The 15793-nt window shown below is 34.2% G+C and overlaps 4 protein-coding genes across 8 annotated transcripts in view; 1 reads left to right on the top strand and 3 right to left on the bottom strand.

Moving 5' to 3' along the window:
- LOC130675136 (calcitonin gene-related peptide type 1 receptor-like) overlaps positions 1 to 15793 on the top strand; it is a 222135-nt gene that overhangs the window by 67330 nt on the left and 139012 nt on the right. The gene's annotated exons all lie outside the window — the stretch shown is intronic.
- Positions 1976 to 6270, bottom strand: LOC130675116 (uncharacterized). Its single transcript, XM_057480610.1, has 2 exons — positions 5972 to 6270; positions 1976 to 5867 (listed from the first exon to the last, which is right to left on the bottom strand). The coding sequence occupies exon 2, from the start codon at positions 5837 to 5839 to the stop codon at positions 2264 to 2266; it is 3576 nt and encodes a 1191-aa protein (XP_057336593.1). The 5' UTR covers positions 5840 to 5867; positions 5972 to 6270; the 3' UTR covers positions 1976 to 2263.
- On the bottom strand, positions 6607 to 10897 carry LOC130675122 (uncharacterized). Its single transcript, XM_057480616.1, has 2 exons — positions 10593 to 10897; positions 6607 to 10489 (listed from the first exon to the last, which is right to left on the bottom strand). Exon 2 carries the CDS (start codon positions 10459 to 10461, stop codon positions 6940 to 6942), a length of 3522 nt encoding a protein of 1173 aa, XP_057336599.1. The 5' UTR covers positions 10462 to 10489; positions 10593 to 10897; the 3' UTR covers positions 6607 to 6939.
- Positions 11232 to 15626, bottom strand: LOC130675121 (uncharacterized). The gene is made up of 2 exons (XM_057480615.1): positions 15332 to 15626; positions 11232 to 15226 (listed from the first exon to the last, which is right to left on the bottom strand). The coding sequence occupies exon 2, from the start codon at positions 15196 to 15198 to the stop codon at positions 11674 to 11676; it is 3525 nt and encodes a 1174-aa protein (XP_057336598.1). The 5' UTR covers positions 15199 to 15226; positions 15332 to 15626; the 3' UTR covers positions 11232 to 11673.

The raw sequence follows: 15793 nt of genomic DNA, 5'->3' as shown, positions 1-15793 counted from the left end.
GGGTGGGGCAGAGCGGCCCCCCTGAAATTTTGATGAAAAAAATTTTTTTTTGACTAATTATTAAAAATTCGAGATGTTCGCGCATTTTTACCCCTACGCATGACATTTGGGGCAAAATGAACAAGCCCGAAATTTTGAAAAAGTGATTTTTTCATATTTTTATCGTCAAATTAAAAAAAATTATTATAATTCCACATTTCTAGCCCTACGCATAACACCTGGGGCAAAATGGACCAGCCGAAACTTCCGAAAAAATTATTTTTTCATATTTTTCAGCCGGTTCTCTATGTAAGAGGCAAATTTGGTCACTAAAAATTTATAAAAATAAAATTTTTTTTTTTAGTTGATAAATTTTTGAAATAAAGTAAAACTATAGAATTGTTTTTTTTTTTTATTAAATAACAATTAGTAATTAAGGTAATCGAGAGTGAACGATTTATTACACCTTAAAAAATTTTTTTGAGTAATATAAAACCAAAAATAGTTGTCATGAGAAAGAAATACATTCTTAGTGATGAAAACAATTTAAAAAAAAAAAACGAAAAAAAATTTTTTTATCATTTTTTGGAGGGGGGCCGCTCTGCCCCACAAAAAAAATTTTTTTTTTCAGAATTTTGGCAAAATCTTCATAAATTTGTTCGAAATAGGACAAAAGTACTAGAAATTTACTACGTATGCAATTTCTAATTACTTATGATATCGGGTGGGTTAATTAATAGACAAATTAACAAAATGATGAATTATTGTAGGGTGAAAAATTTATTAGAAAAAAAAATTCGGAACATTACAATTCTTATTATTACAAATTTTTGATGTATAATAGATAAGAATAACTGACAATTTTATTTAACATCGTAAAGAAAATTAAAACTGAGTACATGCATTGTACAGTTGAACAATAATTTAGAGTAAAAAAAACATTAAAAAATTAAATTAAATGAATATTAATATCAATTGTAATGAAAACCCTAAGTAACTATATTCGTTTTTTATGCTACACGTGTTTAAAAAATGATTAACGATACAATGATAACCTGAGTATCGTTAATTATAAAAATCAATGCAGTAAAACATTTTTTGATTACTCACTTTCATCCAATAGCGCTCTCAATGAATAGTAAAAATCGGACTCGGTTAGAGGGTTGTCGTTATTTATATGAAAAGGCGCAAGTTCAGTAAGCTGTTCACCAAAAATTAATTGAGCGTGAAGATAGACAAGATGAAATGAGAGAACACGAGCATAATGATTATCTAAAGCCTCGAGACTTTTGACGACTGCTAGTTCCCATACGTAAAAATATATATCCGCGCAAATCTGGAATATGTTACATATATGTCACATATTCCAGATTTGCCCGGATATATATTTTTTTCGTATGGGTTGATAGCCTGAATCGCTGATGACAGAATCCCGATGAAAAAAGATTTTATACAATTGTATAAAATTATATACGAAAAATGGCCCGATCCAATTGTATACAACTATATACAAATTGTATACAAGTCTATATAATTATATACAATTTTATACAAATTATATACCATTCTATATAATTATATACAATTCTATAGAATTGCAATATATAGAATTGTATATAATTATATAGAATTGTATAGAATTTGTATATAAATGTATACAATTCTATACAAATTGTATACAAGTCTATATAATTATATACAATTTTATCCAAATTATATACAATTCTACATAATTATATACAATTCTATATAATTATATACAATTCTATAGAATTGCAATATATAGAATTGTATATAATTATATAGAATTGTGTACAATTTGTATATAAATGTATACAATTCTATACAAAATGTATACAAGTCTATAGAATTATATACAATTTTATACAAATTCTATATAATTGCAAAATGTAGAATTGTATATAATTATATAGAATTGTTTACAATTTGTATAGAATTGTCTACAATTTCTATACAAATTGTATATAATTGGATCGAGCTATTTTTTCTATCCAATTATATATAGTCTATATATAATTATATATAGTCCATATATAATTGATATATAATTATATAAAATTGTATAAAATCTTTTTTCATCGGGATCGATTATTTCGTAAAGATATTTAGCAATAGTTGAAATAAAATGGATGCCAACAGTCACGACAAAATGACGATAATTATAAAATTCAATGCAGTAAAATATTTTTACATAACTCCTTCTTATTAATTACTTATCTTAAAAACTAGTGAAAAAAGCGCTCGCCTACAGGGTTGTAGTTATTTATGGTATGGCACGAGACGCAAATTCTGCGAGTCGTGGATAGTTTTTTAATCGCCTTTGACGTCTGATAAGATGAAATGCAAGATCATCAGCATAATCATTTCTTAAACCTAGGAGATTTATGATGACCTGTACTTGATAGAGTAGAGTGGTGACAGAATCGAAAATTTTATAAAGACATTCAGCAATAGTTTCAACGGAGACGTAATCAGCACATTTTTCTAATACAGGCAAAAGTTTTTTGATCTTCGTTACTAATTCCTGAGGATAAATTTTGTCGTTAACACATGAAGCGACGGTGAACGCAGTGTAGAATTCGGGATCCCGATAAGCGTTGAAATCCGAATTTTGTGCCACTGTCATCACAATATTAACTAACTTACGTTTTATAGGACTGTCGGGTAAAGAATATAATATATTATAGATCAATTCATGTACGAAATGTTTTGCTGGATAGAATGTCGGGTCATCACGATGATGAATATTCCAATAATGCTTAACCATTTTCTTAAATATATTTTCGAAAATAGTCAATCCGTCTTCTAACTTATCTCGCGCTATTAAAATGTAATTAATTAGATAAATTTGGGCTGCAGACTGTACTCCCTTTGGTGGACCGAAATCAAGAACAAATGTTGCAATCATGTTACGGTGATATGTGTCGGGACACAGAGCTAATATGTTCTTATCAATACTAAGTATCTTCGTAAAATATAACCAAACGACTTCTGGCTCCAAATCGTTTCCCTTATTACCGAGTCTAAGAAAGAGTGCAAATAATTTATCGACATACTTGGCGATGTATTCATTAGGAATGGAATCAAATTTCATAAGAGATCTAAAAGTATCTCTGTCATATCGTGTAAGACCGCTGATATATCTTTTAATCAATCTCCAGTTCTGGTCATTGGGAAATGATTTAAAAAGTTTAAGCACATTTCTAAACAATAGCCCACGAAGCTTCGGATTCATTTCGCGGTACCACAAGTCCTTTAGGGTATCGTGTAGACTTTCGGCATCCTGGACCATACACAATAACTGAATTCCGATTTTTCGTATAGACACCGGTAGAGCAATCGGCCTTGGTTTCAACAGATCCGTTGCAAACGAAATAACTTTAGAACAGGCCGTCCGTCGGCCTATATTAAGAATGTATTCAATTGGCACCTGTTTACAATTATCGACGCAGTAGTTAACCATAAAATCCAAAGATACCGGGGGATTAGCGACACTTAGGGCTCTCGGAATGAAATAAGTTAATTTCAAGCCATCCTCGGCATTGTTTTCATCGGTAATTCTCGTAATAGCGGCCGTGATAGAAGTTTTTACGAAGCGTTCCAATTCCGGTCCTTCGAGCAGTAACGCCAGAATAAGTAGATCCCGACCTTTTTTATGCCAATCAACGTTTTCTGACAGCTTTCCAAGAAAATTTATCGGCAAATCCTGACACCACCGGCTCATTCTGACAAATCTTCGAGCTAAGGGATCGCTCTCCGAACAAGATTTGCACTTACCACAAACGGAATGATTTTTTTCAATACATTCCTTCAAAATCTCTTCCCAATAATAATTAACACATTGCGGATCGGTCTTAAGCATTATCCAAGTGTGCCTTGAATTCAAATCACTGATTATAACTTGAGGCAATTTTTCGCATTTCCTTACACTTTTACTGACCCAGCGGTTATAGAGATTCTGATCCAAGTTTCTTACAGCGACTTTGAGATTTCTTATGAATGAACGATTCCCGACGTGACGATCAATTAATGGCTGCACTCTTTCCACCAATTTCGGATATTCTTCAATACGAATAACTTTAACTTCAGATTCCACTTCCGTGACCTCGTCATTAAAGTCTTTAATGGATGCTAATAAATGTATAAGTGGATTATCGGGTACACTCTTGCTGCTGCTATCGGCTGTCAATACATTAGTGATAAAGTGTTCAAGGCAGATTCTATCGTATCGAAAATTGTCTTCGAAAATTCGCCAATCAGTTCGCTTACGTGTCAGATTCAATTTTGTAAAGAATTTCATAGTACCGGTGTTCTGAGTAATCCTTCTATCCAAGTCGCAACGAATTGCAGCGATAATCAAATCCAATGGTATCTGCTCGTGCAAAGTAGGGAACTTATTGGACGTTGCTACGATTAGTGGAATGAACGCGTTCCAATGCTGCTCAGTCAAAGTATTTATGGGGTATATTATTGATATGTATTCGAAAATGTCCATGAAGAACCAGTCAGGTTCATCCATGTGATTTGCTGCGATGTGGTTGATAACTCTAAGAAACGAATCATTGTTGGCATTAACTCGGCACGTGAAGATTAATTGCTTTATTAAATCCGCTCGTCTCTCTGGGGTCGTTGTGCGTTCAAGAATTGATGTCGTCATCTCTATTAAGGGATCAGGGGGTAAGTAGCCAATCCACGGCATATTGGGACTTTTTGGACTATTTTGTTCGATATCTTTAAGGATTATTCTCACTGCCTTGATCCGATCTTCGGGTGGAAGCATCGAAAGAGCTGATGGTGTGATTTTTTCAGTACAATCTAAAAATTTAACTCCGTAAACTTCTTCGAATGTAGAAGTCATTAGATGCAATTTAGCATCATTTGAAAGGCATTCTAGATACTGAAGTAATTCATCGAATTCGAATGAATCTATTTTGGGCGGAAATAGCTGCTTGAAAATGACTAAGAACTGAAGGTCAGTGATATTTTTATATACGACTTTGAGATCTAACATTGGAAGAAATAATCGGGGATTTCTTATTAAAGCGTCAGGAAATTTTTTGAAAAATAAATTAGTACTGCGGCGGCTTAACTTTATATTGAAGTTGTTGTTATGCATTTCGATGAGTTCCATAAAAGTGTCTGGATATTTGTTGAATAATCTGGGAAGCAAAGACGCATGAGACTGTAAATTAACGGGTCGTAAATTTCGTTCAAATTCGTCGTCACTTTTTTTGCTTAGCTTTAGGTATTTCACTACAAGTTTTGGATACTTGTCGAATAAAATTCGTACCATTTTATTATTAAGCCGTAGTTTATGATTTGTGATGTGTCTCCAGATAAATGATTCACTGCAAGCTTTTAGTAGTGGGTGAGCTTGTTTTTCCTCGTACTTCAAAATCAGCGAAGTATAAAATGCTTCAGCGATAGCAGGATTCGCGGTTAAATTATTAGCCAACGCTCTGATAATTTTAAGTCGACTCTGCAGAGATACGACCGGAAAAATTCGTTTCTTGTAGTACTGAACCCTACAATTTCTATGGCTGCCATTGAAAAACCACTTGGCCCTGAGCGCTCGATCAAACACTAAAGAGTCATCGGATTTCAGAGCTTCGCAAATTCCCACGAATTGTTCTGATAATCGCGCGACCTCCACTTGCACCAGTGGTTTTAAAGCCTCCGGTAATTCCGACGAATCAACAGCCGATTGCATCGAAGCATTTTGATTATCTGATTCTATTATTCTTTTCACGATGCGGTTTAATTTATAAAACTTTTTACCCGGTGTGTTTCCTACAACTTTCTGAATCGCTCTCAAATATGGCGATGGTCCCTCTGCCATTACTGCAACTTCACAGCGTCAAAAAATTCTAGGTTCAAAAAAAATAAAAATCATTTTAAAACAACAATCACAAAAAAATGAAAAGTCTCACGAATAATTAACACTTTTAATGTAATTAATAACTTCAATTACCTATTGGATGATTAATTTTATTTTACTTTCTTTTTATCCAAAAAAAGTACGAAAAATATTTAATCACAACGGTCGTCAATTGCTAATTACACTTTTTGTAGTCACTAGTAAAATATAACCGCGAATATTTTTTTTTATTCACAATTATGTTTTATTAAATAAATGTCTGATTTGTATACCGGCTCGCAACTCAACACCCGTTCCGTTACATGCCACCGTATAAAATGATCACGTGCTAAATATATAGCGATCGAGTCTTTCATCGATATGTGCTGCCTCTAAATATCAACGAAGAAAATGACAATCTCTCATACCCCGATTACCGCCAAATAATTACACTTGGATTTATCTACTTAAATTCTTTAACAAATATATGAATTTTAATCCCTACTTCATGGAAATTCGTCATACTAAAATTGATAACAAGCAAAATACATGTTTGTTCAAATTTGTTTCTAGTCAACTTTGGAAATCTTGTTTAGATGAAAAAGAATTTTCGGCAATAACAAATGTCACGTGTCCATACCTCAATTTCACGGCTGAATCACAGAGCAATAGATAAAAATTAACAAAGCTATAAATGACACTATTAGGCCTCGGGTATTTTCTAATAAATAATAAATGTAATCCGTAGTTTGGTCATATCTATATTATGCATAATTCACAATTTTATTTTATTATATTACAAAGTCACTATTCGTAAAAGTCGATTATTTATTGAATACTAGAACTTAAAAAAAATTTTACATCAATGGCGCACATTTGTTCTTTAGTCTGACAATAATTTAGCGTAAAAAAAAACCATACAAAAAATTACATCAATAATAATAATAAAAATCATTAGTTATCATTTTTGTTTTTCATGCTACACGTGTTTAAAAATCTATTAACAATCCAACGATAACTCCTACGTATTAATTACAAATTTTAAAAAATAGTGTAAAAGGCACTCGCCTACTTGTAGGTATTTATATTACGACCATAAGACGATCTGCAAGACTTCTAGCATCATCATTTCCTAAATCTTGGAGACTATCGACGACTTCTGTTTGATATTGCCGATCGCCGATGCAAAAATCGATGAATTCACGAAGATAATTAGCAATAATTTCAATGTAGTTTTTGCCAAATGCTTTGGCATATTTAGGCAAAAGTCCGTTGATAGCCGTTGCTAATTCCTCGGGAGAGGCTTTGTAAACAATACTAGTGAATGTGTACAATAAGAAGAATGTGGGATCTTGATGAGTTTTCAAGCCCGAATCGACTGCCGCTCTTGTTGCAGTATTAGCTAACTCACGTTTTAGACGATTGTTGGGCAAATAATATATGATATTATTGATCAGTTCATGTACGAAATAATTTGCTGGATAGAATGACGGTTCAGTAGGATGAGGAACATCCAAATTTCCTTTAACAATTTTGACAAATATATTTCTGAATCGGTTCATTCTGTCTTCTAACTTATCTCGCGCTGTTACAATGTAATTAATTAGATAACTATGGCCTGCAGACTGTACTTTTTTTGGTAGTGACAAATCAAGAACATACTTGTCAATTATTTCATTGTGCAATTCGTCGGAAAACAGAACTAATATGTTCTTATCAATATTAAGTAGCTTTGTAATATAGAACCAAACGACATCTCGCTGCGAATCGTTTCTCTCATCGCCGAGTCTACGAAAGAGGCTAAATAATTTGCGGACATATTCCGCAATGAACTCATTAGGGATGTAATCAAATTTCATAAGAGATCCAAAAGTATATTTATCATCTGGTCTTAATCCGTCGATACATTTTTTAATCAATTCCCAGTTCTTATCATTGGGAAATGCTTCAAAAAGTTTAAGCACATTTCTAAACAATAGCTTACGAATCTTCTGATCCGTTTCGTGGGTCCACAAGTTCGCCAGGGTAATGTGTAAATGTTCGGCATTCTCGACCATACACAATAACCGAATTCCGAGTTTTCGTATAGACACCGGTTTAGCAATCGGCCTTGATCTCAACAGATCCATTGCAAACGAAGTAACTTTAGAACAGGCCGTTCGTCGGCTTACAGGAACAATATATTCAATCGACGCGTGTTTACAATTACCGACGCAGTAGTTAACCATAAAATCCAAAGATACCGGGGGATTAGCGACACTTAGGGCTCTCGGAACAGAACAAGTCAATTCCAAGCCAATCTGGGCGTAGTTTCCATCAGGAATTCTCCTAATAGCGGCCGTGATAGAAGTAGTTATGATGCGCTCCAATTCCGGTCCTTCAAGCAGTAGTGCCAAAGTAATCAGATCCCGACCTTTTTCATGCCGTTTAACGTTTTTGAGTAGCTGTTCAACAAAGTTTATCGGCAAATCCTGACACCACCGGCTCATTCTAACAAATCTTCGAGCTAAGGGATCCGTCTCCGAACAAGATTTGCACTTACCACAAATTTTATGAATTTTTTGAACACATTCCTTTAAAATAATTCTCCAATAATAATCAAAACATTGCGGATCGGTCTTAAGCATTCTCCAAGTATGCTTTGATTTCAAATCACTGATTATAACTTGAGGCAATTTTTCGCATTTCCTTACACTTTTACTGACCAAATAGTCATAGAGATCCTGATCCAAGTTTCTTACAACGACTTTGAGGTTTCTTATGAACGAACAATTCCCAACGTGACCATCAATAACTGGCCACACTCTATCCACCAATTCCGGATATTCTTCAATACGAATGACTTCAACATCAGATTCCGCTGCAGTGACCTCGTCATTAAAGTCTTTAATGGATAATAATAAATGTATTAGTAGATTTTCGGGTGCACTCATGCTGCTGCGAATGGCTTTCAATACATTAGTGATAAAGTGTTCAAGGCAGATTCTATCGTATCGAAGATTGTCTTTGAAAACTCGCCAATCGGTTAGCCCACGTGTCCGATACAATCTTGTAAGTATTGTCATAGTCCCGGTGTTTTTAGTAATACTTCTATCCAAATCGCCACGAACTGCAGCGATGATCAAATCCAATGGTATCTGCTCGTGCAAACATTTGTGCCTATTGTAGGTTGCAACGATTGATTTAGTCACCGCTTTCCATTGCTGGTCTGTCAAAGTATTTATGGGGTATGTTCTTGATATGTAGTCGATAATACTCCACAAGAACGATGCAGGTTCAATCATGTGCTTTGCTGCGATGAAGTCGATAACTTTAAGAAACGAATCATTGTCGGCATTGACTTGGCACGTGGAGATTAATTGCTTCATTAACTCCTCTCGATCGGCTACCTTCAATGTGCCTTTAATAATTAGCATCCAGTGCCTTAGTAACCCATGACAGGGCAAGTAGACTATCCAAGGCGTAATGGAACTTTTTGGAGTACTTTTCTTCATTTTTTGAAGGATTACTTTTGCTAACTTCATCTGATCAACGCGTGGAAGTGTTGAAAGAGCTGATGGTGTAATTTTTTCGGTACAATCTAGCAATTTAACTCCGTAAACTTCTTCGAATGTAGAAGTCATTAGATGCAATTTATCATCTTTTGGAAGGAATTCTAGGAACTGAAGTAATTTATCGAATTCAAATGAATCTATGTCGGGTGGAAATTGCTGCTTAAAAATGGCCTTGAACTGAAGGTCAGTGAGATTTTTATGTACGACTTTAAGATCTAACATTGGTTGGAATAATTGTGGATTTCTCATTAAAGCGTCGGGGAATTTTTTAAAAAATAAATTAGTACTCCGGCGGCTTAACTTTATATTGAAGTTGTTGTTATGCATTTCGATGAGTTCCATGAAAGTGTCTGGATATTCCTTTAATAATCTGGGAAGAAAAGACGCATGAGACTGTAAATTAACGGGTCGTAAATTTCGTTCAAATTCGTCATCACTTTTTTTGCTTAGGTTCAGGTATTTAACTACAATTCCTGGATACTTGTCGAATAAAATTCGTACCATTCCATTATTAAGCCGTAGTTTATGTTTTGTGATGTGTCTCCAGATAAATGATTCACTGCAAGCTTTCAGTAGTGGGTGAGCTTGTTTTTCTCCGTACATCAGAGTCAGCGCAGTATAAAACTCTTCGGCGATAGCAGGTTTCGCGGTCAAATTTTTAGCCAATGTTTTGATAATTTTATGTCGACTCTGCAAAGATACGTACGGAAAAATTCGTTCCTTGTAGTACTGAACCCTACAATTTTCATGGCTGCCATTAAAAAACCACTTGGCCCTGAAAGCTCGAACAAACACAGCAGAGTCATCGGATTTCAAAGCTTTGCAAATTCCCTCAAATTGTTCTGATAATCGCGCGACCTCCACTTGCACCAGTGGTTTTAAAGCCTCCGGTAATTCCGACGAATCGACAGTCAATGGCATCGAAGCATTTTGGTTTTCTGATTCAATTATTTTTTTCGTGATGCTGTATAATGTCTCAAACTTATCACCCGGTGTACTTCCTGCAACTTTCTGAATCGCACTCAAATATGGTGATGGTTCCTCTGCCATTACTGCAACTTCACACCGTCAAAAAATTCTAGGTTCAAAAAAAATAAAAATCATTTTAAAAACAATCACAAAAAAAATGAAATGTCTCACGAACAATTAACACTTTTAATGTAATTAATAACTTCAATTACCTATTGAATGATTAATTTTATTTTACTTTCTTTTTATCTGAAGAAAGTACGAAATGTATTTAACCACAACGGTTGTCAATTGCTAATTACACTTTTTGTAGTCACTAATATAATACAACCGCGAATATTTTTTTTTTTTTTCAATTATGTTTTATTAAATAAATGTCTGATTTGTGAACCGGCTCGTAACTCAACACCCGTTCCGTTACATGCCACCGTATAAAATGAACACGTGCTAAATATATAGCGACCGAGTCTTTCATCGATATGTGCTGCCTCTAAATATCAACGAAGAAAATGATAATCTCTCATACCCGATTACCGCCAAATAATTATATTTGGATGTATTTACTTAAATTCTTTAACAAATATATAAATTTTAAACCCTCCTTCATAGAAATTCGTCATACTAAAATTGATAACAAGTAAAAGAAATGTTCGTTTCAATTTATTACTAGTCAACTTTAAAAATATTGTTCAGATGGAAATCATTTTTCGAAAATAAAAAATGTTACATGTCCATACCACAGTTTCGCGGCTGAATCACAGAGCAGTAGGTAAAAATTAACAAAAAAAGTGAATGACACTATTAGGCCCCGGGCATTTTCTAATAAATAAAAAACATAATTCGTTGTTTGGTCATATCTATATTATGTATAATTCACAATTTTATCTCACAACATTACAAAGTCACTATACATAAAAGTCGATTATTTATTATATACTAGAATTTTAAAACATATACATTAATTGCTTATATACGTTCTTGAGTTGGACAATACTTCAGCGTAAAAAGCCTTAAAAAAAATTACATAAATACTAATAATAATAATAATAATAATAATAAAAATCCTAAGTTATCATTTTTGTTTTTTTGTTACACGTGTTTAAAAATCCATTGACAATGCATCGGTAACCTTAGTATCGATAATTATAAAATTTCATGCCGTAAAATATTTTACATGACTCCTACCTATTAATTACTACTTTTAAAAAATAGTTAAAAAGGCACTCGCCTACAGGGTTGTAGTCATTTTTATTACGGAAGGAGACACAAGTTTAGCGAGCCGGGGATAGCTTTTTATTTGCCTCTAAAGTCTCCAAGACGACCTGCAAGACTTCTAGCATCATCATTTCCTAAACCTCGGAGACTATCGACGACTTCTATTTGATATCGCCGATCGCTGATGCAAGAATCGATAAATTCTTGAAGATATTTAGCAATAACTTCAATGTAGTCTTTGCCAAAAGATTTGGCATATGTAGGCAAAAATCGGTTGATAGCCGTTGCTAATTTCTCGGGAGAGGCTTTGTAAACAATACAAGTGAGTGTGAACAATAAGAAGAATTTGGGATCTCGATGAGTTTTCAAGTCCGAATCGACTGCTGCCTTTGTCGCAGTATAAGCTAACTTACGTTTTATACGATTGTTGGGCAAAGAATATATTATATTATTGATCAATTCATGTACGAAATAATTTGCTGGATAGAATGACGGTTCAGTAGGATGAGGAACATCCAAATTTCCTTTCACAATTTTGATAAATATATTTCTGAATCGGTTCAATCTGTCTTCTAACTTATCTCGCGCTGTTACAATGTAATTAATTAGATAACTATGGCCTGCAGACTGTACATTTTTTGGTACTGACAAATCAAGAACATACTTGTCAATTATTTCATTGTGCAATTCGTCGGAAAACAGAACTAATATGTTCTTATCAATATTAAGTAGCTTTGTAATATAGAACCAAACGACATCTGGCTGAAAACCGTTTTCCTCATCGCCGAGTCTACGAAAGAGGCTAAATAATTTGCGGACATATTCCGCAATGAACTCATTAGGGATGTAATCAAATTTCATAAGAGATTCAAAAGTGTGTATATCATCTGGTCTAAGACCGTCGATACATTTTTTAATCAATTCCCAGTTCTTGTCCTCAGGAAATGCTTTAAAAAGTTTAAGCGAATTTCTAACCAATAACTTACGAATCTTCTGATCCGTTTCGTGGGTCCACAAGTTCGCCAGGATAAGGTGTGAATGTTCAGCATCCTCGACCATACAAAATAACCGAATTCCGAGTTTTCGTATACACACCGGTTGAGCAATCGGCCTTGGTTTTAACAGATCTAATGCAAACAAAATAACTTCATCAACCCCCGTTCGTCGGCTTACATTAATAAGGCAATTAATTCCCGATTCTACACAATCATTGACACAGAATTTGAGTATCAAATCCAAAGATACCGGGGGGTTAGCAACACTTAAGGCTCTCAGAACACTAGTGGCTTTCATGCCAGGTGCGGCAGGATCTTTAAAAGTAACCTCCGTAGCTTCTAACACGCCAAAAGTTCCTAAGAAGGGCTCAAGGTTCGGTCCTTCAAGCAGAAATGCCAGAGCAATTAGATCTCGTCCGTCTTTAAACTTTTCAAAGTTTTCTTGTAGCCTTCTAACAATCTTCATTGGCAGATCCTGACACCACCGACTCAGTCTGAGAAATCTTCGAGCTAACGAATCGAACTCCAAAAGGGATTTCTTTGTGACACCAGGTACAAAAATTCTGGCAAGACATTCATTCAAAAATGGCTCCCAATTGTATTCAAAATATTGTGGATCGGTTTTCAGCATTTTCCAAGTAGACTTTGATTTCAAATTAACGGGTATTACAGTCTTAGGTAATTTCTCGGTTTTCCTTACACTTTTACTGACGCAGGCGTTGTAAAGATCCTGATCCAAGTTTCTTACTGCGACTTTCAGATTTTTTATGTTAATATCATCTCTAATGTGATCACTAAGGAGTGACCGCACTTTTTTCACCAATTTCGGATGATCTTTAATAAGAATAACTTTGACATCAGATTTTGCTTCAGTTACTGCATTATTAAAGTCATAAATCGTTACTAACAAAGATATTAATCCAGTAGTCATCACGTTTTCAGCAATAGGAAGCTCATAGTCCATTAGATTAGTGATAAAGTGTTCTAGGCAGATTCTATTGTATTGAAAACTGTCTGTAAAAACTAGCCATTTAGCAGCCCGAAGGTTCAAATAAAATTCTGTAAGCAATTTCATTCTACGCGTGTTATCATTAATATTATTCACCAAATCGTAACGAACTGCAGCGACAATCAAATCCAATGGTATCTCGTGGTAACAATCTTTGAGCTTATTTTTCGTTAAAACGATAAAGTGAATCAACGCATCCCAATGCTGGCTTCTAAAGGTATATACGGGGTATGTGTTTGATATGTATTGGAAAATAGCCACGAAATACCATTCAGGTTCATTTATGTGCTCTGTTGCGATGTAGTCCATAACTCTCACAAACGAATCATTGTCGGCATTAACTTGGCACGTAAAGAGTAATCGCACGATTAACTCAAACCGTAGATTTAAGTCATCTACGTGTTTGATCTTGCGTCTCAAGCACTTTATTGACTCGTTACAGGGTAAGTAGCAAACCCACAGCATATAGTAACTTATTTCACTTTTTCCATCGATTTTTTTAAGGATTTCTTCCACTAACTTGATCCGATCATTGCGGGGAAGCATCAAAAGATTTGATCCCGAAATTATTTCGTAGCAATCTATTAATTTAAATCCGTAAACTTCTTCGAATGTAGAAATCATCAAAGGCAATTTATTCGATTTTGGAAGGTATTCTAGGAACTGAAGTAATTTATCGAATTCAAATGAGTCTATGTCGGGTGGAAATTGCTGCTTGAAAATGGCCTTGAACTGAAGGTCAGTGAGGTTTTTGTGTACGACTTTGAGATTTAACATTGGTTGAAATAATTGTGGATTTCTCATTAAAGCGTCGGGGAATTTTTTAAAAAATAAATTAGAACTACGGCGGCTTAACTTTATATTGAAGTTGTTGTTATGCAATTTGATGAGTTCCATAAAAGAGTCTGGATATCCCTTTAATAATCTGGGAAGAAAAGACGCATGAGTCTGTAAATTAACGGGTCGTAAATTTCGTTCGAATTTGTCGTCACTTTTTTTGCTTAGCTTCAGATATTCAACTACAAGTTTTGGATACTTGTCGAATAAAATTCGTACTATTCTATTATTGAGCCGTAGTTTATGTTCTGTGATGCGACTCCAGATAAATGATTCACTGCAAGCCATCAGTAGTGGGTGAGCTTGTTTATCTCCGTACATCAAAGTCAGGGCAGTATAAAATTCTTCAGCGATAGCAGGATTTGCGGTCAAATATTTAGCCAATGTTTTGATAATTTTATGTCGACTCTGCAAAGATACAAACGGAAAAATCTGTGCCTTGTAGAACTGAACCCTACAATTTTCATGGCTGCCATTGAAAAACCACTTGGCTCTGAGTGTCCGATTAATCACTACGGAGTCACCATTTCTAATTGCTTCAAGAATTCCATCAAATTGTTCTGATAATCGCACCACCTCCACTTGCACCAGAATCTTTAGACCTATAGGTATTTTTGATGAAATGTTAAAAATCGAACGATTTTGATTCACCAATTTAACTATATTCCTCGCGATCTGGTTAAGTGCTCGAAACTTATCACCCGGTGTGATTCCTGGAACTTTCTGAATCGCAGTCAAATATGGCGATGGTCCCTCTGCCATTACTGCAACTTCACAGCGTCAAAAAAATCTAGGTTCAAAAAGAATCAAAATCAATTAAAAACAACAATCACTACAAAATTAAAATGTCTCACGAATAATTAACACTTTTAATGTAATTAATAACTTCAATTACCTATTGAATGATTAATTTTATTTTACTTTCTTTTTATCTGAAGAAAGTACGAAAAATATTTAATCACAACGGTTGTCAATTGCTATTTACACTTTTTGTAATCACTAGTAAAATATAACCGCGAATATTTTTTTTTTTTTCAATTATGTTTTATTAAATAAATGTCTGATTTGTATACCGACTCGTAACTCAACAGTCGTTCCGTTACATGCCACCGTATAAAATGAACACGTGCTAAATATTTAGCGACCGAGTCTTTCATCGATACGTGCTGCCTCTAAATATCAACAAAGAAAATGATAATTTCTCATACCCGATTACCGCCATATAATTATATTTGGATTTATTTACTTAAATACTTCAACAAATCTATAAATTTTAATCCCTCCTTCATAGAAATCCGTCATACTAAAATTGATAACAAGCAAAATAAATGTGTGTTCAAATTTATTTCTAGTCAAC

This window comes from Microplitis mediator, chromosome 9, assembly GCF_029852145.1.
Source record: "Microplitis mediator isolate UGA2020A chromosome 9, iyMicMedi2.1, whole genome shotgun sequence".
Classification (NCBI taxonomy): Eukaryota; Metazoa; Arthropoda; class Insecta; order Hymenoptera; family Braconidae; genus Microplitis; species Microplitis mediator.
The sequence above is the reverse complement of the archived record's forward strand: the minus strand, read 5'-3'. Positions and strand labels throughout refer to the sequence as shown.

Excerpts from the sequence above, each read along its gene's own strand:
- LOC130675121 (XM_057480615.1), bottom strand. The coding sequence starts at position 15,198 with ATGGCAGAGGGACCATCGCCATATTTGACTGCGATTCAGAAAGTTCCA.
- LOC130675116 (XM_057480610.1), bottom strand. The coding sequence starts at position 5,839 with ATGGCAGAGGGACCATCGCCATATTTGAGAGCGATTCAGAAAGTTGTA.
- LOC130675122 (XM_057480616.1), bottom strand. The coding sequence starts at position 10,461 with ATGGCAGAGGAACCATCACCATATTTGAGTGCGATTCAGAAAGTTGCA.